At 30.9% G+C, this 24,833-nt stretch overlaps 2 protein-coding genes and 1 long non-coding RNA gene across 4 annotated transcripts; 2 read left to right on the forward strand and 1 right to left on the reverse strand.

Annotated features, from left to right (window-relative positions):
* Positions 1–6,039: 6,039 nt before the first annotated feature.
* Positions 6,040–12,380, forward strand: LOC145631592 (mitochondrial carrier protein MTM1-like). Of its 2 annotated transcripts, none has more exons than XM_081683706.1 (11): positions 6,040–6,232; positions 6,542–6,851; positions 7,859–7,948; positions 8,052–8,180; positions 8,598–8,657; positions 8,746–8,916; positions 9,058–9,151; positions 9,310–9,401; positions 9,493–9,642; positions 11,088–11,146; positions 11,959–12,380. In XM_081683706.1, exons 2-11 carry the CDS (start codon positions 6,564–6,566, stop codon positions 12,089–12,091), a joined length of 1,266 nt encoding a protein of 421 aa, XP_081539832.1. In that variant the 5' UTR covers positions 6,040–6,232; positions 6,542–6,563; the 3' UTR covers positions 12,092–12,380. The 2 variants fall into 2 exon arrangements, with proteins under 2 accessions (XP_081539832.1, XP_081539831.1); XM_081683705.1 differs by having other exon boundaries at positions 6,041–6,265.
* A 1,674-nt stretch (positions 12,381–14,054) lies between these two features.
* LOC145631593 (uncharacterized) lies at positions 14,055–16,013 on the reverse strand. The gene is made up of 2 exons (XR_014112406.1): positions 15,473–16,013; positions 14,055–14,443 (listed from the first exon to the last, which is right to left on the reverse strand). It is a non-coding gene; the product is annotated as an uncharacterized LOC145631593 (long non-coding RNA).
* Positions 16,014–24,331: 8,318 nt separating this feature from the next.
* Positions 24,332–24,799, forward strand: LOC145631340 (histone H3-like). Its single transcript, XM_081683414.1, has one exon. The coding sequence runs from the start codon at positions 24,332–24,334 to the stop codon at positions 24,797–24,799; it is 468 nt and encodes a 155-aa protein (XP_081539540.1).
* The last annotated feature ends 34 nt before the right edge of the window (positions 24,800–24,833 follow it).

A 24,833-nucleotide genomic window follows, 5' to 3' on the forward strand; every position in this document is an offset into this window, starting at 1 on the left:
ATAAAGTTTTTTTTGTAAATATAAAGATGGAATCAAATGTTAGTCAACAATAATATAAGAAGATGCATAGTATATAGCCCCCATTGGAAAAAAAAAAATGGTATTGTCAGGACAATTGCTTGGGCATAAAATCTAACAATATTACAATTCAAAAAACTAAAATACGTAGTATATAGAAGTATAGGACCACTATACATGGAAAAAAAAATTTAAAATAGTTCTTATTTTACATAAATACATGGTGTATTAATAAATAATTGTCCCTTTATTAATTAGTATGTGAAATAAAAATGTACTTTAACTTGCCAAATTATATAAGTGCCTCAAAGGCTCAAACAACTATTTTATTCCTATTACCAAATCAAATTCTTACTGTAGTCAATGTAAATATGTCTTTAGAAAATGTTACTCCTAAGAAATAAGAATAATAGCATAATTGTTTGTAAGTTGTGGATATAATTTAGAGAGGAGAATAAATATATGCACAATAAATCAAAGCGATTGATCATTACTTTTTGGACCACGCACTAATAAGCTTCACTCTTATCTGAAAAACATAGACATGGAATTCATTCGTGTTTTATTGTTGACCTTATATAATAGTCTACGACTTTTTATTGATTACCATAAGGAAAAAAAGTTTGTGATATGATAGATATCGAGTGGCTTATGAATTTATGATGCGTACATATGCTTTCATGTCAATCTCATATGACGTCACAATACAATTAGTTAGTGGTAAATCTTTAAAAAGTTTATACATGATGTACAATTCCGAGTAAAAAATTATTCCACTTTGACTATTTGGATGGTAAAGTTTATACATACGAGGTGTATGAAGAATTGAAGATTGTGTACTTGTAATAATGGTCTACGTACATTTGACCATATATGGTCCCTCATATATTTCTTTATTTATGAAGACCGTCTAAATATAAATAATTTTAAGAAAAATAAAGGAATTAGATTATTAAAGAGGGGGACAATGCTAAAATTTAGGGTAAAAGAGCATAAGATTCAAGAAGATATGGGTGGAGCCGTGGAGGAAGATATTATTGAAGAATGGGCCTAAAAATTATGGGCAACGGCAAATCTGACATACACTATAGTATTTTTCAGTGGCTATATATACTAGGCAAATTCAAGGCATTAGAGTGCATCCAAATATTTAGGATTTTAGGGGCATTTTTTGCACCAACAAAAAAATATTTAGGGGCATTTCATAAATAGAATTATGAGTTGCCTTTCTAAGAAAAGGAGGGCCTTACATGAAGGGTTAAGAGTCATGGTTTAGTAGCCAAGGATGACTTGCCTGCTTCTTTTTGCGAAGGTTTATTATCTAATTATTACGGTTCTGTTCTCTTCATCTCATCTTTTACTACATATTAAAGATTTTTTTTGATGAATTTTAATTATTTTTTCTTAACTCAATTTTACAAAATTTTATTTATTTGTTGAAAAATTTTTGCCAAAGCAGTCGTTATATTTTTGAACTTTTTTTTCTAAACAAATTATATTTTTGAACTTTTTTTTTTTTGACGGTTTTTGAACTTAATTAAGGTATTACCGTATGTTATAAACTTTTGCTTACTTAAAGTCATTTTTTGGAAAAATAAATTCTTGAAATTTACATACTCCGTATTATTGTTGCTATACAGAACTTGACTTGTTCATTTAACAGAAATTCTTTTTATTTTTACTAAAACGTTTCTAAATGAGATGAAGAGAACAAAGCGCGAACATATAAATTTGGTTAATTGGAGCTTTCAAAAGGGCTAGTCAGGCAGTCTCCTTGGCTATCTTGACATACTCTTCTCTTTCATGCTAGGCTCTTTCTTTTCTACTACGTACTTATCATCATTCCTTACCAAAGCATATATGCTGGAAAAAAAATTTATCACCCATTTCTTAACAAACTTTATTTTCTGCAGATATTTATTATGCATGCTCATTTCTGATCTTAACAAAAAATTTCTTACCCATTTCTTTGCAAACTTTAATTTCAACTGATGATATAATGCCAATATATATAGGTATATACAATATACATATTCATAAATTGATAAATATTACTACGTATATAATAAAGGATCCTATGGATACTATTGCATGAATTATTATTTTTTATTAAAAAAAAACAAAAACAGTTGAAAAAAGCTTGTGCTTGCTACCATACGTAATGATATGATTTACCCTATATAAATAACATTTTATAATACAATTATAATAATACTTTTAGGTATCCTCGATCTATTTAATCTATATGAATAATACGTACTATGCATTTTGTAATTGCTTTAATACTTTTAGGTATTCTCATCTTCTTGATCTATTAATTAATAGTATAAGTTATTCAAAAAAAAAAAAAATTAATAGTATATTATATATTGATGTATTAATCCATTTTGAGGAGGATAATATATGGTACATTGGTAAGGTACCTCCAAAAGTATGGATAACGGATAAGGTTTTGAACATTATTCGGTCAATATAAATTATTTGAACAAAATCCATATATATAATTATTAGAATTTCCTACTCCTTAAAATAGAATATCTTTATTTGTGAATGGGTGCTTCTTAGTTAAGGCAATCATCCTAAATACATCCTAACATGCTCTCCTAATGCACGATTAGAAACCTAATTAAACTTGCCATGTTAATAAGCATTTCCTTAATTTTCGTATATAGTTCGTTTTTCTTGCTAATGAGCTGAGGCTTGATGTTCATCCATCGATCATACGTCCATCAATGAAGTAACCACCCGAAGCTAATTTCATTATTAAGGTGAATGTGTACGTGGATGGATAGGGTGTGCTTTTGGCGGCGATTTAATTTTTTAAGTATAAAGGTAAGAAAAAGAGAGAACATTGGAAATTGGAAAACCTTTTTCTTGGCGATGATGGGGTTGGATTAGGGGTCGTTATACGAGGTCCTTACGGCAACGTACTATTAGTATTGAGTAGCGTGGGGGTCCTTGTGTTCGTTGTAGATGAGTTGCGAGTACTACGGATGCGAAAGCGATTGTGTTAAAGAACGATAGCTTACAAGAAGCACGACTATGAGAAGACGTGTGAATGGTGTGATTGGTCTTAACTTGGAGATAGACTCATAGAAGTTAGAATTTGTTATGTACACCCACGTGTACCAATTATTTGTTAATTGAATAAGCATAAATGGCTCTTGGTGTACTGTTAATTGAATAAGCATAAATGGCTCTTGGTGTACAGTACACCCGACCACCTGGGTGTACATAATAGCCTCTCGAAGTAAATGCCTATATTTCCCTTATAAGTATGCTTGATACTATTTTCATTCCCATGTTTTGGAAGGTTAAGTTAATAAAGCGGCATAATGGCTCATCTTAACTACGAAGCTAGTATGTTGATTAATCTAATTCTTTTTTAAAAAGCCCTTTCTTTTCTTATTAATTGCAATGATTTCCGTTGTTTATTCAATACTTTTTATATACTCTATAGTCTTTACTACATATTCTTATTTCAATTTACTTTACATTGTAAATTTTCACCGTGTTCTTATTATATGATTAGCTGCCCCGTTTCATACTGTAACTTTACATTGCATTTACCATCTATTTCCTTGATTAACAATAAACAAAAGTTATAAAGCGTTGATATGTAGAAATTAGACGAGAGGATAAATTTTCAATAAGAGTCGAAGTTTACTTAGGGTCTCTTCTGATTGACTGAATTAAGCTGAACAGAACTTACTAGAGCTAAACTAAACTAAACTGAACATTTTATGAGAGAAAGATATTAAGATCTAAATTGAACTGTACTTATTGGAGCTGAAATGAACTGAACCAAACTGAACTGAACTGAACTCAGCTGAAGAGAACAGGCCATTACCCAGGTTACCATGTCGGTAGTGATCTTATAAAAGAAAACAATTGTGGTAAAATTCAACTCTAAATGGACCAGATTAACTTTTTGGGCTTTTTCTTATAGAAAGGAAATTGGGCTTTAATTAGGAGTGTATTTTTAAACAAAAGGCCAACGTGCTCATTGGGCATGGATCAGTATTTGAGTGTGCATGGGCTGTCTCATCGTTTTTTCCCTGCATTTCACTTTTAGTCTCTTCTCTCAAATGCTTGTTTGCCTTGGTTGTCAAATAAAATGTTCATTTTTGTCAAAAAAAAAAATAAAAATAAAATGTTCATACGGTCTAAGATTTTGCTTCTATTTTACTTTGTACGAAGTATTAATTATTGTTTTCGGCATCGGTCTATATTAGTTTTACAGACAACAACACAATAAAATTTGATACACTTGTCAATGCATTAATTTCATCAAAAAATCCTGTTTTGATTTGTGTGCTCTTCAAAGTATACATTTGATCATTAATATCTTTAATTTTACTTTTTTTTAGGAAAAATATCTTTATTTAATGTATAAACAAAAATACTACCTCATTTTTTTTAGTTGCAACTTTGAAATATCTTATATCATTCAAATAATACCCCAAAGTTGCAACTAAAAAAAAATCGAAGGTAGTATAAAAAAAATGATACCACAAAAATATACATTGAGACAAATCTAACAATAGCTCTCATGGTTATAATTGTATTCAATTATATATTAAGAGAATTTAATAGTGTTTCTTCATTGATTCAAGATTCAGATTACTATGCCTCCCATGTTTAACCAAGCTTCCACTTTTTAATGTGTGTAGATATATATTAATGAGAATTTATAAAATTTTATATTAATAATAACTATTTAACATTATGTTACATATAATAACAGCACACATTTTGCATTTCTACAACTCCATTCTCCATCACAATTTTGAAGCTAAGATTAATATAAACATATCTTATATTAGAAGTCAGAAATGCTTAAATTGCATTACATGTATAATAATTATTCATAAAATAATAATATTGGTGGATTATGTGACATTTTAAAAGGTGAACATGGCGTAATGGCAGCCGTCAGCCTAAATAGAAGCATATCAATGCCTTGATATTAATTGGTACGTCATGATTTTGTTTCTAATAAATAACTTGATTGGATCATGGCAGTTCACACGTACGTACGTAGCTATAATATTGAATGTCCACCTCAAAACCCAAAATCCTAAAAATGGGTTACACGTATTGCTAACTTTTACAGGTCCTCTTTTGCTTGCCCATTCACATCATAGATAAGATCAAACATAACTTCCCTCTTTGCCATGCTATAATGCAATTATTCTACCAAGTTTTTGGAATATCTTGCTCTTATATCGACATTGTGTTGATAGCTTAGCACTATTATTGAGTAAAAGTAAGCAAAAGTGTAAAAATTTGAAATTGCTATTGCTAACTTTTAGCATTATCGCTACAAGGTATAAATCGTATAGCCATATATATACACATTAATCAAATTCACAAGCAACGTTTAAGTTTTTAACCATTTTAATAAGTGATACACATATTTTTGGGTGAGAGCTCTTAAGCTCTCTCATCAAGGGATATTTTAAGATTTTAGGTGGGGGAATAAACAAGATGATTTAATATGATCAAGTCATTACTAGTAATGTACAATAACTACATACGAAGTATGAAGTGTTAAGAAAACTAAATTAATCATGGCTTTCCAAAAATTTGCTTGTAAATCAAGGATTTCAAGGTGGCAAACTAATCAATATATTCGGTTTCTCTATAAGTCATCACAATCCGATATGTTGCTAAATTTGATTGCTGAGAAATCCATTGATTTGAAAAGATTTCAATCGATTCGATTTTGAATTCGGTCTATTATCATTATACAATTCTAAACACAATTCGAATATGTTTTAATATTAGAAATACATTAAGGAATAACAAAGACATAATAAATTAAGCATATATTATAATCTTAAATGCAACATTAAAGATGTTAGTGATACATTTTTTATACCGTGATATATTAATTATTAACCATACATATACCTTAATTATCCTTAATTAATAGTAAATCTCTTTAATATTTAAGGTCTACATTGATAAACCTTCCACCTTGGACCATATATAATTCCAATTTCATCTACACCAAATTTTTCTTTGAGAAATTTTGACTTTGAAAGGAACCAAATAAAATTGACTTTTCACCAAAAAAAAAATAGGAGAACCAAAATAAAACAACAAAATAAAAAAACAAAATAAAAAAGAAGCAATTTGCCGGAGCCCAACACTGTAATAGTTGAAAAAAACACCACCTTTGCGCGGCTACCCTAGACCCTTCTTCAAGGTTTTTCGCTTCTCTTTCTCTCTCCTGTTTCTGGTAATTTCTCTCTCATTTCATGAAATTCATGTTAATTCTTAATAATATTGTTAGATTGTTATTACGTGTTTATGATCCTTTCCCAATATTCGCATATATTCTTTCTTATATTTTGCTATAAAGTTTGCCCCTTTTCAATATTCTGTTACTTTAATTCCGTTGTTCTTTATTTTTATTGAGTTTTTGGTTTCTGGGTATCAAATTCTCGTTAATTTAGAGTGACCCATTTGTTTTTTTTTTTTTTTTTTTTTTTGGGGTTTTATTTTGGGGTTGTAGGGAGAAAAAAGTGGAGAAAAATATGGTGGAATCTGAAGAAACACACATCAATAATAAGCCGTGGATGAGGTCCGAGGAATCATGTGAAGATAATAATGGGTTTTTGAGTGAAGAAATTAATGCATTTGTTATGTCTGAACATATGATTCATGGGTTATTGAAGCCACAATCTCAATCTGTACCTCAAAATCAGTCAAAGAAGAAATGTTCAAGTGATACAAGATCTACTAATTTGGCTGCAAATGCGCTTTCTGCTGCTGGTGCTGCCTTTCTCTCTGCTGTCATTGTTAATCCTCTTGATGTTGCCAAGGTTTGTGTTAGTTTCAGTTAATTTGAGGTTTTGAGCTATATTGTTGTAAGAATATGCATTGTTTGGGATAATTAGATTACTGGTTATCTATAGTTATTCTTATGCTAATTGATATAAGTGGGTGTTCATGTGTTGGTTTGCTGAATTTTTTTGGGGGGTAGAGGATTGGTTTGAATGGTGATTTCTATTGGTATTGTGTGTTATAAGAGACTGTCGATTTCGTAAGTAGGACTTTGCAACGGAAACAACGATAACCTAGTATGAATTTCGCTTTTGGCTAGGCATAGGGAGGAAATGTACAGATGTAAGTGACTAAGGTACATTATATATTTATATGCCTCTAGGGTAGCAGTTGCTGCATTTCATTTTAGTTATTCATGTAGGATATGTCATGTAGTTTGGCAACTTGGCTGGACTACAGTTTAGTGTTCATTTTGGCATGTTGCTCCAAAGCTGTTGAAGTACTCTCCATGCTTTGGGTATGGTGTAGGTTTACCTTTGTTTTGGATAACAATTAGAAGTGAGAATGTATGCTTCACAAGTCATTAAGTCAAGATGCTGGATTATGGTTTACAGAAGTAGAAAATTATTGGCCTCACTGATAAAATTCCTTGTGATACTTAAGTTATTTTCCGTTGAATAGGGCCTTGAGGGTCAGACTGTCAGAGAGTGCATCTAGTGACTGGTTTTGGAGGTTTATAATGGCCCAAGTGCAACAAAACACATTACATGTAACAGCCTCTTTATGCCTTACGTGAAGGTGGTTGGCATGTATTATGCTAATATTGCTTAGTTGTGCGGACTGTGTCTGATACTCTGATTTAGATTGATGGCTTGGGAGAGGATTTGCCAGCCTCTTAGCTTATCTGCCGTTGATTTTGGCCACCCCATACAACTTTTATATTTTAACCATGGTCAAATGAATTTGGTGATCTAAGGAGTTTATTGTATATACTGGGTTTTAGTCCGTGTAAATAATACTCATCTGCATCTCTCATCTATGGCAGACAAGGTTGCAAGCACAAGCTGCAGGAGCTCAATATGCACATCCATTAAGTAATGCCCTTAGTCGCATGGCAGTTTTTGGACCAAATATGGTATATTTTTTTTTACTATTAAAGACTAAACCAGTGCTATTGCATGGAATGTTTATATATAACATTCATTCTTTACTTATCCTGTCTTTATTATTGATTGCAGTTGTTTGCAGATTTAAGGTGTTCCCCGTCATGTGCACGAGCTGGCATTCAGGGAACGGTATCGATGTGTCCACCTGATTGTTTTCAATACAAAGGAACTCTGGATGTTTTGTGCAAAATTGTCCAACAGGTTAGTGTGGTTAGCTCCTTATTTCTACTCAAGGGGGTTATATATCTTACATCCATTGACCCAACAAAGCAATACAGCAAAAAAGGGGCTGATAACACACCTATGTTGACAATTCAATTTGTTGTGATTGTACATCCCTGTAGGCTCCCTTTTGTACATTTAAACCTTTCTGCTGTTTGTGTTTGATCTGTCTGCCCAAGGTTTTGTGGGTATTTGTGCTAGAGTTCTAAATGTTGGAAATTTATAACTGTCTGTGTTCTGTTGATCCGTCTATGTTATTCAGCAGTGAATCTATTACCTGCGATCACAATTCTATAAGGTCCACACCATTGTTAGTTGTATACTTTAGCTTTACTTTGTGTTCATTTTTTTTTTCTTTCTATGTTAGGGTGGTTTTTAACTTTAGTCGCTGTGCAGGAAGGAGTTACTAGACTATGGAGAGGAACAAATGCTGGTTTGGCACTGGCTATACCGATGGTGAGCTTCTTGTAGATAAATGTGATCTCAATTTTACCCACTTAAGTTTTAGGTTTGACAAGGTAAGCTCTGCTGTGTGTCACAACAGGTGGGAATTTATCTTCCCTTTTATGATGTATTCCGCATCCGTATGGAAGAATTTGCAGCTGATAATGTTCCAAGTGTAGAGCCATATGTCCCATTTGTTGCCGGTGCTTTAGCACGCTCCTTAGCTTGTACCACATGCTATCCAATTGAACTTGCACGAACACGAATGCAGGTGCTTATCCTTTCCTGTTTTGCTAGATTAGGGATGCACTACTGTTTTTACTATTTTTTTTAATTAACTTTGTTGGGTGAATCACTGTAAATATGCTGTTTTGGCCCTCTCAAATCTGAATTTTTTCTCTCTTTATTGTAGGCATTCAAGGAGACTGGGAAGAAGCCTCCTGGTGTATTGAAGACCTTAATTGGGGTTGTTTCAAATGCCAAAAATGCATCCTCTCAAAGCAAGTGTAAGTTCATCCTGGCTGTTATGTAACCAATGCAGTCTCCTTTTGCAGTCTTCAATCGTTATTTTTTAGTCCTTTGAAGTTTTTTTTTTTCCCTTCCTCGGGCTTATCTTAATGCCTATTTAAGTATCTGACATATGTTCACTACTTTCCTTTGACAGTGCAAAGTTACCGCGTTCTCTGGACAGGCCTTGGAGCACAACTTGCTCGTGATGTACCCTTTTCAGCAATCTGCTGGTCAACCCTTGAACCTGTATGATCTTATTCTTTTTGTTCTGTACTGCTGAAAGTGTTTTGTTTTGTTGCTCTAATTATTGTTGCTAATGGGTACCTTCACACAATAGATGAGGAGGAGACTTAGTACTTTAACGGGAGATGAAGCAAGTGCCATCACTATTCTTGGGTCAAATTTTGCTTCTGGGTTTGTGGCTGGAAGCCTAGCTGCTGGTGCTACATGTCCTTTGGATGTGGCTAGAACACGCAGACAAATAGAGGTGTGATTCAAACTTAATCTGCTTGATTCAAACAAAATCTGCTTTCTTTGGCTGGACATGATACTGGAGTTTATTATTTGGAGTTTTGGACTTTTGACAGATGACCACCCTGAAGTGGTCCATTGAATCTATACTGTGCTTAAGTGCAAAATGTGCAAAATTACGTAACTCTATTCCTAAATCCCAATGTGTGCAATTTAACGTCTTTAAATAGTTTCTTCCAGTCCATTGTCAGATTCTAAAAGATGGTTCACATATTTGGACTCTTCACCTTGACAATGATAAGGTGCTTCATAATACATTTAAACTGCTTAAGCCATTAATTAGATTGGTAAATTGGTGATTTTTATTCAATACTTAAATGTAACTATGTAATTAATTATCCACAACTATTTTAAAAAAAAAATTAAAAAATAAAAATTAAAAAATTAAAAAATTCTTGGTATTGTAGGCTTGTAGCTCCTACTATAATTTTATCTCTAATAGTCTAGCCTCTTTCTAAATCCTCTCCAATGCTTTTCTGTTACTGAGTATAATATCACCTTTATGATACCACTTTCTATCTAGTCTCCATAATTTTATGGCAACATCTTTTTTTTTATGTTTTCTCTAATTAGTTGGCCCTTTGCTATGCACCTTAAATCATTATAGTCATATCCAAATCATTGTAATAAGTCACATTAGTAGGAATAAAACCATTTTGGGCAGAACAAAAAAAGTAGCTACTTCCCTCAAAGGGGAGAAAATCTGACACGAAGTGAATTACTTCTGAGTGTGAGGGTAAATGTGGGTTCTCATGCTAATTTTAACATATGATGAATGGAAAACATTGAAGGGTGTTAATCCATAATTTGTACTAAAATAAATTTGTGATTAAGGGCCCAAATTAGAGGTTTTATGCAAGGAATCAATCCAAACCTGATATCCGTTTTACTTATGCTAGAAGGTCCAAGAAGTAACCAGAAGAATGCTGAGCTGGAAGTTTGTTAGAAATCAGTTTTGGGGTGGAGGGTGTAATAGTAATCCATGAATAAGTTGGTTGTTAGTTTGTTATTTTGCTTCTCTGCTATAGCTGTGTTAGCTTGCTTAATTTTGGGTATTAATAGTAGTTTTTTTTTAGGGCGGGTATTAATAGTAGGTTGGGTTAAGGGGAATGCATCTTAATTGTGAAAGTTTGTTGTGGAGAGCAGAGCACCTTCCTCTCGAAAGAAGGCACTGTATTGTTTAACACCCTGTTTGATAATACAACTATCCCCCTTGGCCACCATTTTCTATCTGTATTTAGCTTACTAACTTGCTGTTCTCATACTAAGTCCCAGCCATTTTATTATAATTTTTTTTAAAAAAAGTTTTTATAATCTTTATATCCTCGTAGAATTTGTTTGGATAGTTTTATGAACCTCTTAATATCTTAGTTCTGAACGCTGTTATTGTTGATATTCCAGAAGGATCCTCACAAGGCACTCAGGATGACCACTAGGACGACTCTAATGGAGATCTGGAGGTAGCTCTTTTATCTTTAATTAGATAAACTTTTTGTTTTTTTGAATCTCGACAAACATGAAAATTGCTTGATGCCTGATATGTTGGTTAGAACTAAATATTTTTTGCTAATGTTTCTCAAAAAGGAAATGCAAACATTTTTGCTGTAGACAGGTGTAAACTGGTGAACTAGACAATGAGACTGTTTGAAGTAGTTGTGGTTACGTTTATTATATGATTTTCCCCCCCTTATCAATATAAATTAGATAACTTGATCATCATCAATTTGAAAATTATTGAAATAAATGGGTTTTTGCCATCATACTAATGATTTGAAAATTCAGCTATTATGATCTATGTAGTTTTAAAAGTTTTTTTTTTTTTTTTTTTTTTGTTTTTTTTTTAAAAAAAAAACCTTACAAATTTATTTAAGATACTAGGTTTAGAGAGATGTGTAAGTCAAGATTTTTAACCATCAGTGAAACATCTCCCAGCATGGCTGTATGATAAATGAAATTGCGTTTAGTGGAAAATTTTTCTTTCCTACATGCATATGTTAGTCTTACGAAGCTTTAATATGGAAGATGTGCAGGAAGAAAATTTGATTTTACCTACGGTTTTGGCTTCTTTTTTTTTTTTTGGGGGGGGGGGGGGGGGGTGGTTGAAATGTTGGCCTCCTTTTGCTGAGTGAATTGTATTGTGACTACAATGGAGAAATGAAACGTTCACTCTTGCTTTTTCTTGTGTTTTTGATTGTTACATTTTTTTTTTATTATCAATGATAAACCTATGTGTGCCCCTGTTACTGATGGCTGTGCTCAAATATGGAAACAGGGATGGAGGAATTAAGGGTCTCTTTGCAGGGGCTAGCCCTCGTATTGCTCGTGCAGGGCCATCTGTCGGGATTGTGGTTTCATTCTATGAAGTTGTGAAATACATAGTTAACACTAGGATAACCCCTGCTTAAAGTTATTGGCAGATCACATAACTAGGATTAGATCGCTCATCCAATGAAGAATGCAGTTTTTGGTTACTTGGCTTCAGAGAATACAGTCTTCAAAGCTACATAAATAAAGCAAAGAACAAAACTTCGGACCTTGAAATATAATTTTGGAGGTTACTCAAGCACAGGTATAGATTATGTCAGGTTACTTAACAGGTTTGTTTTCAAGGTTGAGCAAAAAATTTTTGTCAAGTACAGTATATCCCAAAGTAATGATAAATTTTTGCTGAGAGTTTTCTCGGTTTTCCTTGTACATTTTGTTTTCTCACCTTTTGTTTTTGCTGATATGTATACCAATTTGGGTTACATCATTCTTTTCGCAAGATGCTTGTAGTTCGGGTTTTGTTATGGGTGATTCAAATGAGAAGCAAGGGGTTTGTATGGGTGATGAATTTTCATTCGCGTAAGCGCATGTGGTTCGGGTCCCCTTGTATGCAATAATGCAGCACCAACATCCTGCATCATCTAGCATGGTCTTTTCATGTCCTGATGTTTGTTCTGTGCGATAATGTGGCTGATTTGATAGACCCTACATTGTGTTCATGGGACACAACGTTGGTCCATCAATTATAAGTAGTACTCATACTTCGTATTTTCTTTTATCATTGTTTTTCTTTTATTTTTTTTTTACATCAGGTTAAAAATAGTTAAAGTTACTCAAGTGTAGAGTACAAATTTATTTTAGGAAACTAATAATACAGTCTTAACAAGGCAATTATTGTAGACTTTTTTTCTTTTCTTTTTTTTTTTTTGGTAGCTGTTTATTAAATAAATTCCTTCTCATCATAGATGAAAACTAAAACTGTTGTAATGTCTTAAATCTTAAACTTTTGACTTTATTCAAAAAAAATAACAATGACATTGATATATTGACAAACGTAATACTCATTAAAAAAAAAATATTGTAGATTTAGAATGGAAGAGCATGCATGTTGAAGACTAAGTTATGATTCGCCAGACGCCAGCGATGAGGTATTGCTTCTCTTACCTCACTAATTAAGTAATTAGTACGGAGTAATTACCTTTTGTGCTTATTTGCTTAATCATAATAGTCTTATTTTTCTATTGGTGTTAAATAGGCTTAGTTCACGCCTGACGCCTCTCATTAAAATTGACAATCAATTTTAAATATAAAATAATTCATGAGTCACCATTCAAAGACGGCATGAATTGACCTAAATCAAAGGACCAATTTACTACCTCCAGTCGTACTAATACATGTGGTAGTAGGCATTGTTATTTATAAAAAGTACTAATGCTTGTTCATATTTTCATTTCATGAGAGAAGAAATTAGGAGCTGAGCTGATATGATTGGAGCTAAACTGAACTGAAATTAAGTAAATATAAACAGGTCTTGAGCTTTTTTGCTTTTTTTTTTTTAATAAAGAATAGTGAAATGATAATTCTAGTTACTAGCAAGATTATGTTATACTGGTATCAATTTTCACGTTTCTTTGAGATAGCACCAAAAGTTTAAAGATTAACAAAATATTGTGTGGATTATCAAAAAATGCTTTACAAGATTAGTGAAGTAAATAGTCAAGGTCATGACAATCAAATGTCATGATATATTGATATTCACTCAAGTGCTGGAAACTTAGAATGGATTTTATAACTTTATAAAGTACGGAATTTTCGTTTTTACGGAACAACTTTCGTTCTAATAAGACCAATTAATGGTAGGTTGGTGCACACAAATCACCCTCAGCTCCCTTCTTTGTCAATAAGTACACAAGGTACTTTATGTCTGTCTCCATCTGTTTGATATGGAATACTCCCACAAGAACAACACACAAATACGATGATTGCAGTCTCAACTAGTTTAGTCGGTAAAATCTTAAATGATCGTGAACTACAAATGCAAGCAAAATGTATTCAGAATACCAAATGAGGGTAGGGGGGGGGGGGGGTTGTGAAACCGAAGGAACGAGATAGAGGCCATAGCTGTATTAGATGAGATAAATTTATGTGCAAATGAACTCATAATCACCCCATCTAATACAAATTAGATGTTACACCACCATGTCTAAAAGGGCTCAAATACACCTCCTAGTCAATCACAATCAATCATACTCTCTATAAGCATCAATTAAACAAATTGGGAATAGTTACACTAATCCCACTCTCACGTTTTTATCTTTTGAAAGAAAAAATACACCAAAAATCACGAGCACTTTCGTCATTTTTAGTGCTCAAGGTGATGTTACTGATGATGATGCCTCCATTGTTGCACATTTTTGTTCAATGGATGAGGTATGTAAGCGCCAAGGCGACGAGCATCAACGCGTATGCTATCCCTTGATCAATGCTTGTCCCTGAAAGGTATCAATTGAACAACACAAGTCAACTGTGTGCTCATAATATACGAGTAATCGCCTACTAGGCTACCTATTATTAATTCATACACGATGAAGTGGTTGAGGGTGATGATTCTAACTAGTGTGTCAATTTCAACTATGATATACCAAGATTTTATTAGTACCAAAAGAAATTGCAAGCACATTGTAAAAGCTTGGATATCATTTTCATTATGATACTAATTTATTAGGAAAAGAAGTGGAGGAAGGTAAATCTTATCTAAATCTAAATCAACCACCTTTGACAAACATTCCATCTGCTACTATTCTAATTTCCATCATACTTCAATCATATAAAATGTCTAAGCTCCGGATTAAATCTCGTCTACATCATTTTTCTCTTTAATCTCGTCTATCCAGGAAAAACAAAACCACAAATAATACCATTGCTTAAATTTAAAACCTTTTTTTTCTATTAATTTCTCAAAATTATTGAAATTTAATATAATCACCAAACCCTTAATAGCCGAAACCTTGGCTAATAAAATGCAATAATTAATACTCGTAGTATTTGTTCAAATTTTGGGAACAAATCTAAAACTTCAATAATATACACTTTTATAATGGTTAAACAATCAATGCATTGAATTTACAGGGGGCAAAAAAAAAAAAAAAAATTCAAAACTTTCGTTCTAATATATAAAATTCTGGGTAACCAGATTCGTTTTCACCAGTTTTGTCTACAATGACATAGATCTACAAAATGCGCAATCCTAATAAAATGCAGAACATAAATACATTCTTGTTTTTTACGAATGAATGTTAGGTTTTTGATGAAATTTCCCAACGAAAAACCCCAGTTTCAAAAACAACAAAAATTCTTGGATCTGACAACAACCCATTTTTTGCATTTTCACCATAGTTATTGGAAATGCAGAAAACCAACATACCCATCTCATAATTTCGATCAAAGTTCAATAATTTCAACGAAATAATCACATTATTTTAAACAAAAAAAAAATTATTAAAAAAAATATGAAAAATTACCGTCACTGGTAGGAGCAGGTGCGGGACCCGCAGCTTGAGCCTGAGCCATTGCAAAGATGAGAGAGAAAACAACCAATACAATGAACGAAGCCTTTGCAACCTCCATTGTTGTTCAACTCTGTTTTTTTTTTTCCTAACTTTTATAAAAAAATTTAATCTTTGGCTAATAATCTCTGGTGCACGAAAAATAATAATGCAGGGATCTCTACAGCCCCTCTCTCTCCTTAAAAATAAAGGGTGGAGAGTGGATTAGAGAGAGAGAGGTTGTAGAGAGAGAAAGAATGGAGGAAAGAGAGAACGAGAGAGAGAACACAAAGTGTTTGATGAAATGCGTCAATGAAGAGGCAGAGCAGCATGTGCTGGGGGTAGAAGGAGGGGTCTTATAATTGTCTCTTGTGTCGGCTTTTTTACTGGGACCCCACTAATTTCAGATTATTTTTTCGTTTTCCAGTTTTTATTTTACATTTTTTTGCTGTTTTTTTTTAATAAAAAAAAAAATTTTGATTTTTTATTTTTTGGAGGGTTGAGAGAGGCATTAGGAGAGAAATTGGTGGAGGTCCATTCCTCTTTCATAGGGTTACAAACTTACAATTATTTAAAGTGCTATAAATTTCTTTCTATTAGTAGTAGGTTTTTTTCTAAGGGAATTAGAGATTTTTCTTTTTTCGGTGTTTCAATCAATCGATAATTTATGACCTATTAGACTCATTTAGATGTGACTCGAATTGAAACAGGAAAAATTGTTCTAACAACTTTCACTTGTTGTATTTTGAGAACTTAAATTGATTGCTTGTAAATTTGAACATTTTATATAAAGTTGTATTCTTGTATATCATTAATTTTTGACGTATATGATATTGATATTTTCATTTTTGTTTCTCTTGATTCCAACACTTTTGACAACCTTTTCCTTCATTATAAATATCGATTATTTACTTGGTGTAATTACTTTTATCAAATATATTGTCGTTGCCAGATACACTTTCAAAATTAATTTAGAATTTATATCATTATTTCATGACCTAACCATTTATTGAATTCAAAAACAAAGATGTCACTTATCAGTTATCATTATTCAGAAAATTATCTAGGTGCTTAAAAGAAGAATTTCAAATAGTTTTGGCTTCCCATTGCCAGTGAAGCAATCGGTTACTTATTCACTAAATTCTAAATTTCTAATACAACTCATAAACATATTATTGGACTTTGTGGGATATATACCCTTTAATAAAATAAATTTATTATCTTAGAGGGATACTACCCAATTCCAAAATGTGTATATTATTGCTTTTATGTGATAAGTTTGTTAAATCATATCTATAATTTAAACATGGTTTTCTAAAGTATTGCCAAATGATAATATTCTAGAAAAATATAATACTCTCTTATTTCATTGGTTCTATTACTATTGTAAATCCAAAGATAAACCAAGAATGTAAGTAATACGTACTTCTAATTATAAGCGAGGAGTTTATCCAATTTTTTTTTTTTTGGGATATATTTATAAAATATGTTTAGCAAACTTTATTAATTTGATCTTATTTACTAATCTTAAATCAAGCTTAAGCTCATCAATCAATTAAAGTCATTATCATCGTTATTTGTTTCTTTTATACGACTTTAACTCTAGTTATCAAAATACGAATTTATCATCCTAAAACCTTAAACTAAACATAAAATTTCGAAATTAGTCACGTTTGTTTGGAGGTCATTTTTAAGAATTAAATTGATTGATATCAAGGTTATATTTGGTGTCCAAAAAAGAAAACGGCAAAGAATAGCCAGAACAATTTGCAAAGGACATGTGATAAGGACTTTGGGCCATGTGACCGTTTGGTACCAAATATTTTGTTCCAATTTTAAAAAATTTGATAACGGCCAAAGCGGTCTTCATTCTCTCTCATTGTCATTGAGTTAATAATAATAATCCTTTTTTGCTTTGTTGTTTCCAGGATGTATCCTCTCTTTAACAGAAAATTGGACCATTTTACAACTCAATTTACTCAATCAAACTAAAAGTTAATTTGTTTTTAATTCTAGACTTTTGAAAAAATGTTTCATTTATATTAATAGTTTGAACATGTAATTATGATCAAAATTTAAATAGTTCATATATTCAATTTTGATTTATAATATTGGCATATTTATCAAAAAATTAAAAAAATCATTAAATTACGTAAATACTATAATCTTTGAATAAAGATAAAAGATATACCTTCCAACCAATCAACCATAATACGAGTTCTATTTCGTTATCTAAAGATAATCTACTTACAATAGAACTCCTCTCCAACAAAGTTTCAGATTTCAAATTCAAATTCTAAATTAAAAGTCAATAACCTAACAGCTTCAACCTAAAAACATTGAATAAGTTAACGTTATTACAATCATTTTCTCCTTAATTACTTTATTTCAAAGTTTTGTTAGCATGACATTAACCCCAAAGCACATAATGCGTATTAATAGAGAAGAGCAAATATTCGACTTACTTGCATTAACAATTCACCTTTAACAACTAGAAATTGTTTATTCTTGTACGGAATATCAATCAACAATACGTTATGATAAACTAAAACGATTATATGTGAACCTCTACGTGATTACACATGGAAAAAAAATAAAAATAAATTATACTTAGCTATTAACTATGCTAGATTGATAAATAATGCATTGCGGCGCTAATGTATTCTGATTAATGTGTAATTTATTTATTTAATAATTTTTATTAAAAAAATCTCAGTGAAGGAATTTCCTTAACTTATCTCCATCGCAGAAGTGAAAATTTTAATTGATTATTCTAATTTTGTTTTTTGTGTTAGCCAAACAACTATCCAACTAATTAAATCTCATAAATTTTGACTTTCGCAATTGTATGTTGTCAATCAAACAAGACCTAAGTTATTTCAAAATTAGGCTATTCTATATCTGGCCCTCCCCTTCATCCATATCCTTAATTATTGGGCTGATGCATGGTATACAAAGTTTGGGCTAAGATTGAAGCTGTTGTAGGTTGATCATTTTGAGTCCAATAATAAACTAGTAACCTGTCTTTTTTAATTATATATAGTCTAGGCATATTCCCCTACACCCCTCCCTAAACACAGAGTTTCATTTAACACCCCTTCCGTAAGATTAGTAATTGTATTAATTTTAACCCTCCCCCCCCCCTATATAAATTAAAAAAAAAAAAATCAAACCACCTTTCTCATATCTTTTTTCTCTCTCCTAACCCATTTTCTGTATTTTATCTCTCTAAACCAATTTTTTGCATTTAAAAATACGAAAATTTCTACAAAATTGTGACAAATTATCAAAAGAATTGTTCAATTACTATAGAATTCAACCAATCAAGGTCGAAATTCAAAGAAGTAAGTGATTGTATACATATTTAGTTCGAAAAAGAGTATATAAACTCTAGTTTTAATAATTTTTTTGCTGCAATTGTGTTACAGGAATATCATCAAAGAATATAACATGGAAAAAAGTATGAACTATTGCATTTAAGTAATTTTTAATAATTTTCGTTTAAAAACTAGTGATCTGAACAAGTGCATTTTGATTTTTGACTATATGAAGATTTTTTTTTTTTTTTTTTTTTTTTTTGCGGTACGAAGGAAATAGTTTCAGAGAAGAACATCAAAGAATTTGGAGAAAAGTAAGCATTAATTAAATTAGTTCGTAATGGGTTTTTAATTTTTTTTTAATGAATGTTCATTTATATATTAGTAAACAGTCATTCACAAAAAAAATCATTAATATAAATGTTCAATTATATATTACTACATAATCATAATATATGTTCATTCTTTTTCCTAGTTTATAGTGGAATATTATTTTGATGAATGTTCATTTGTATTTTGGTAGATGTTCAATCACATAAATGTATATGGTTTTCACATATTAATATACGATCATTAGAATTTTGATAAATATTAATATTTTGGTGATCTTCTTAAAATATTTCATGCTCGGATCAGTTTTGAGTTTCAATATATGTCTTTTTTAATATGGATATATGATAAATCACGTATTAATAGCTTCAAAAGTTATTTATGTATATATTTCATGTTCATTGATTGATATCTTCCATAGACATTTTAAAACTAATGCATGTTCATTTATATATTAATAGATGTTTATTTTCATATTCAATTATGTAAATATGTCCATTTATGTATTAATAGTTGTTCATTTCCATATTAATAGATGATCATTTCTACACTAATATATGCTCACTTTATATTAATATATGTTATACTGTTATTCATATGAAAATTGGTTCAATTCATTCAACACTTCTTCTTGCTCAAATCTAACTAATAATTCATTTGTTTTTGTATATTAGTTAAACAAAGAATTGTGGATATAGTGAGTTGCACCACACAATAGCAAGGAAAAAAAAGGGAAGACAAAATAAAGAAATCAAGAAGGCATGAATTCGCGCAACACGAACCAATAACACGAGCTTGAATTTTTCAATTTTGGATCGAGAATTCATTGTGTATAATAATTTGTGTGGAATTGATGTGATGTATATTTTAATATCCAATATTTTAATTTTTGGTGGTATACAATTTCTATTTGAATTTAATAAGAAGGAAATAAACTCTTTTTTTTCAAAAATATATATTATTACAGATTCACATCCTTATATATAATGTTCATATTAGGAAAAAAAAAATATGTTCATAAACAAAAAACTAAATATTCATAACAACTTGAATTTGTGGTTGAACATTTACAATTTTCGACTTTGAACAATCATTCACTAACTATAAATATATATATATATACATTAGAATATTTGACACTATATGTTCATAAAACACCTGAATGATCAATAGAAAACTGTACAAAATTAAAGCTAAACACTCAATTCTTGTATCAAGTCTCTCTTAGGACCTAATATTTCTAAGCTACACTTTTTATCTTTATAACCCCCATTAGAACAAATAAATCCTTTCAAAGAAAATGAGTCACCCCTTCGCCTCTTACTCCTCCAAACTCTAATTCCAAAACCTTTCATAAAAGCATACTCGTTAAACATTTCATAAGCATCATCTTCGGAAGGAAATTATTTCCCCCAAAAATCAAACTGATTTGCTTCTTCAAAAATAACATCCTCTTTTTCCCATTGCAATAAATAAACATGTAACAAATGAACATATATAGTAGCAGTAATGGTCAATTACAATAATGCATTTGATCACTTACAATTAAATTACTATACGTAAAAATATAAATGATCATCTATATAGCTACATAACTCAACATCATTTATATATGAAACTACAAATATTGATATATAATCATTAAAAGTCACATGTACAACTTATAATTCCATAAACACAAGTATATATATATAAATGAACATTTATGATTGCATAATTGAACATTATTACAACAAAACAAAATAACAAATGTTAAGATTTTTTTTAGGGAACAAATATATTAAAATACGTTCATCACTAGTTAAAATAGATATGAGTATCTTTAAAAGAATGAAAATTATTGAAATTCACATGGACAACATATATATATTTAAATACAACTAAAATAAATCTATAGTTTACTAAAAAAATACATTAAACATAAATGAACATTTACTATTGCACAAGTGATCATTTTTTTAACTAAGATTATTTTTATATGACACAACAAGCTAATAAAAATAATTGGTTAGTAATATTATTACAATAACTATAGTTGTTCATATAAGACACACAAAACTAGAAAGACAACAATCAAAATTACAAAATAAAAACAATAACACAAATAAGAATCAAATTAGAAGAATAATACAACCAAAACTATATATGAATCAACTAATAACAACAATAACAATACTAAAACTAGAGCATTATCAAAATTAAAATCAATACAACAAAAACTATGAAATCAAAGCATTATAATCAAAATTTCTCACATTGATTGAATGACAAATTATTCACATTGATTGTTAAATGAGTCGAGCACACCAAGGAGGAAAATAGAGTCACAATCATAATCAAATGCAATTGAGATAAAAAATCTCCATGGAAGAAGAGAAAAATTTGAAAAAAAAAATCAAAAAATGTAGGAGAGAGAAAGTGAAATCAGTTATAAGAGGAGAGAGAAATTAAAATTGGTAAAATGAGGAGAGAGAAAAGGAAAGAATATTGCACTTCAAGAACATTATATACTTGCTTGAATGGAAAATAAAGAAGAAAACAAAAAAAAAAAAAAAAGAAAAAAAAAACACTGGTGGGGGAAGGGGGATAAAACGACATAGTTAGTTAGGGGGTGTAGGGGAAGCAGCCTAGACTAGAGTCTAGGGAAAAATTTGTATGTCTTTTTCACTTCTATGATGGAAAACAAACTGGCCTTTGAAAGCCCGTCTTAATAGGTGAATAAAACACACCATTATATTATGTCGTTTGTACCCAAAATGAACCATTGAAATGATGCTTCCAAAGTCACAAACTACAAGTTGTCCTAGATTGTATTTTTCATTGCATACAGTAAATATGTACCTAATTAATTAGAGTAATCTATATCTATATCTATACTTAGTATTTAAAAAGACAAACCACAATCACCTATATGACACATGTCATCATAATTCACCCATATTCCACATAACACATCAATTAATATTTCCTCTTTATATTCCCTTTCAAAGTAAAAGATAAAATAAAATCTTATTGAATGCTAAAGTCTTTATGCACTCCTAACTTGCAAATTTGAGTAAAAAAATGGAGTGTTCCATTTTCACTATAAAAAAAGTTGTATTCCTCTCTATACCCTTTTAATGTAAAAGTTAAAATAACAAATTATTTAATGTTAAAATCTTTATATATTCCTAACTTGTCAATTATAAGTAAGAAAATTAAGCAAATTATTACAAAAAATCACCGACACGTACAACACAAATAAACAACACATTTCAAGAAAAATAAAATGAGCTACAACCCGTTCGTTGAACGGGCCAAAAAGCTAGTTACAATTAGAAGAGCTAAGCTATTATATTTTCCTCCTACGTAAGTTAAAAACCCTTTTATATTACTCATCAACTCACAGAAAACTTGAACATCAAAGAGCCCAAAGAAAAGCTCCCATTGCAAAAATCCTCTTCTGTTTAGCATTGCCAATAACGGGAAGGCCGTATTGCTTGAGCAAGCAATCAAGCTGCCATTCCGGTATAGCTTCGTAGTCGGTTTTTGAGTACCTAGGGTAATGAACGGGCATTCGAAAATTATCCGTATGTGGCGTATCCATTGATGATTTCATGCACATACACACACCCTCTTCTGAACAATTTTATTTGTAAAGAGATGTTTGTATATATTCTGATTTTTGTGCTAATTGATAAAACCATGAGGCCTTTATAATTTTGTTAGTTTTAGTAGGTAAAACTCAAACGTAAAGCTAGCAATGTATGTATGTATGAATAAATTTTTTTTTGTGACACCAATTTCTTAACAACCTATTTTATAAGTCACAAGTCACGTGTGAACCTTCTAAGAAAACGAAAGTAATTGCATTTTACAAAACAATGTTATATAGCACCAAAAAAAAAAAAAAAAAAAAAAAACAATGTTATATACTCATATTTAAAGATTATACAAGTATATGCAAATATATTCTAGTCTTCCATGTATACAATACTGATTTGTTCCAATGCACATAGGTTATCACACATTCACATTATTGGTTATACCTTCCTTGTTTCACGCACATTTTTTTAATTGCTTATTTTATCTATTTTATTTTAAAAAATAAAATAATCAATGGGTTAATCTTTCTAATATAATCTCTAAGAGATTCAAAGTTCATCAATGGTGGATTAGATTAAAAAAAAATAATAATAATAAAATAAAAACATATAACTGATTATCTTGAATTACAATTTCTTTGAATAAACAATTAATTCGATTTAAATTGGCTTGATTTAAAAATGATTTTAAAACGTGGACATAAATTAATTGTGATAGTCAAAATTTGTTTTTACTAATTTTGCATATATTTTAATTTAGTAATTTAGAGGATTTTTTGGCAAGAGATTAAGTTGATAAATTCAGAATTGGAGGTTAAAGATTAAGATTGGAGATGAAAATTGATCAATTATACAGGGGATTTTAATTTATTATAAAGACAACATTAATAAGGTTAGGGAACACTAATCAATTGAAGATGAAACAAATTTTTATGTAATGTATGTGTTAGTTGATTTTATAATTTACTTTTTGTTGCTAGTTAAATCTTAATAATATAATTTACTTGATTTCACTTTTAATCTCTTAATAAATCAGTTAAACATCCTCTTAATGATTTTTTAAAATTAAGATCGGAGTGGATGGTTTAGATTAATCGACAATACATCGATCTATGATGAAGATCTTATTCATTAATACGTACGTAGTCGACCATGCATAGTTCAAACATATATAATTGACAATGACGGACAATCCGCTAGAATTTCTAAGGATGTACAACGTGTGATCAAGTAAAGAGATGAAATTGTAACTTAAGAAATTTTTGTTCCTTTTAAATTTTTATATTTGTATGGATTGATGACGTGGTGTTACACGACTCATTGATTTCATTAATAAGCGGACCGGTGAGGTGGAGCCTCGTGGACGGAGCTATATGATCCATTGTTTACAATAGTTGGATTGATGACATGGAGCAATCGGATCCATTGATCTCATTACATGGATTGATGAGGTGGACCTAAAATTATGGAGGCTAAACTATAAATAGTCCTTAACGCACCAAACCCTACTAGACTACTAGTCACAATTCTCACAAATTAATCATTTTGCATAAAAAGCAAAGCGAAGCAAATTATCATTACATTAATCATATTAGTCTTTATAGATGGCTCGTATCAAGATGAACGCATGTGTATACGCTCCTGCCCTTCCAAAGTCCGTTCCTAGGACCAGACCACGTTGTACCGCGCTCACAAGAACAACAGGCCCTTGCCCTTTTGCTCTCGCCTCTCGAATGTCCGTACAAAGAACTAGAACCCCGAGACAGGTTAAGAAGGCTCATAGATACAAACCAGGCACAGTTGCTCTTCGTGAGATTCGAAAGTACCAAAAGACAACCGATTTATTGATCAAGAAACTACCATTCCAAAGGTTGGTTCGCGAAATTGCTCAGGATTTGAAGACTGATGTGTGCTTCCAAAGTCGTGCAGTTTTTGCCCTTCAAGAAGCATCTGAGGCTTACTTAGCAGGCTTGTTTAAAGACACTAATCTTTGTGCTATTCACGCGAAGCGCGTTACTATCATGCCTAAAGACATTCAGCTTGCATTGAGGATCAGATCTCGCAATGCTTAAAGCAACTAGCTGCCTATACTATTCCATTTTCATG

This window comes from Chenopodium album, chromosome 5 (genome assembly GCF_948465745.1).
Source record: "Chenopodium album chromosome 5, dcCheAlbu1.1, whole genome shotgun sequence".
Taxonomy (NCBI): domain Eukaryota; kingdom Viridiplantae; phylum Streptophyta; class Magnoliopsida; order Caryophyllales; family Amaranthaceae; genus Chenopodium; species Chenopodium album.

Bases quoted from the DNA above. Each gene is read 5' to 3' on its own strand.
- LOC145631592 (XM_081683706.1), top strand. From the start codon at position 6,564: ATGGTGGAATCTGAAGAAACACACATCAATAATAAGCCGTGGATGAGG. The intron at 8,181-8,597 runs GTTAGTGTGGTT...GTCGCTGTGCAG, and splicing joins TGTGCAAAATTGTCCAACAG to GAAGGAGTTACTAGACTATG. The intron at 8,658-8,745 runs GTGAGCTTCTTG...GTGTCACAACAG, and splicing joins TGGCACTGGCTATACCGATG to GTGGGAATTTATCTTCCCTT.
- LOC145631340 (XM_081683414.1), top strand. From the start codon at position 24,332: ATGGCTCGTATCAAGATGAACGCATGTGTATACGCTCCTGCCCTTCCA.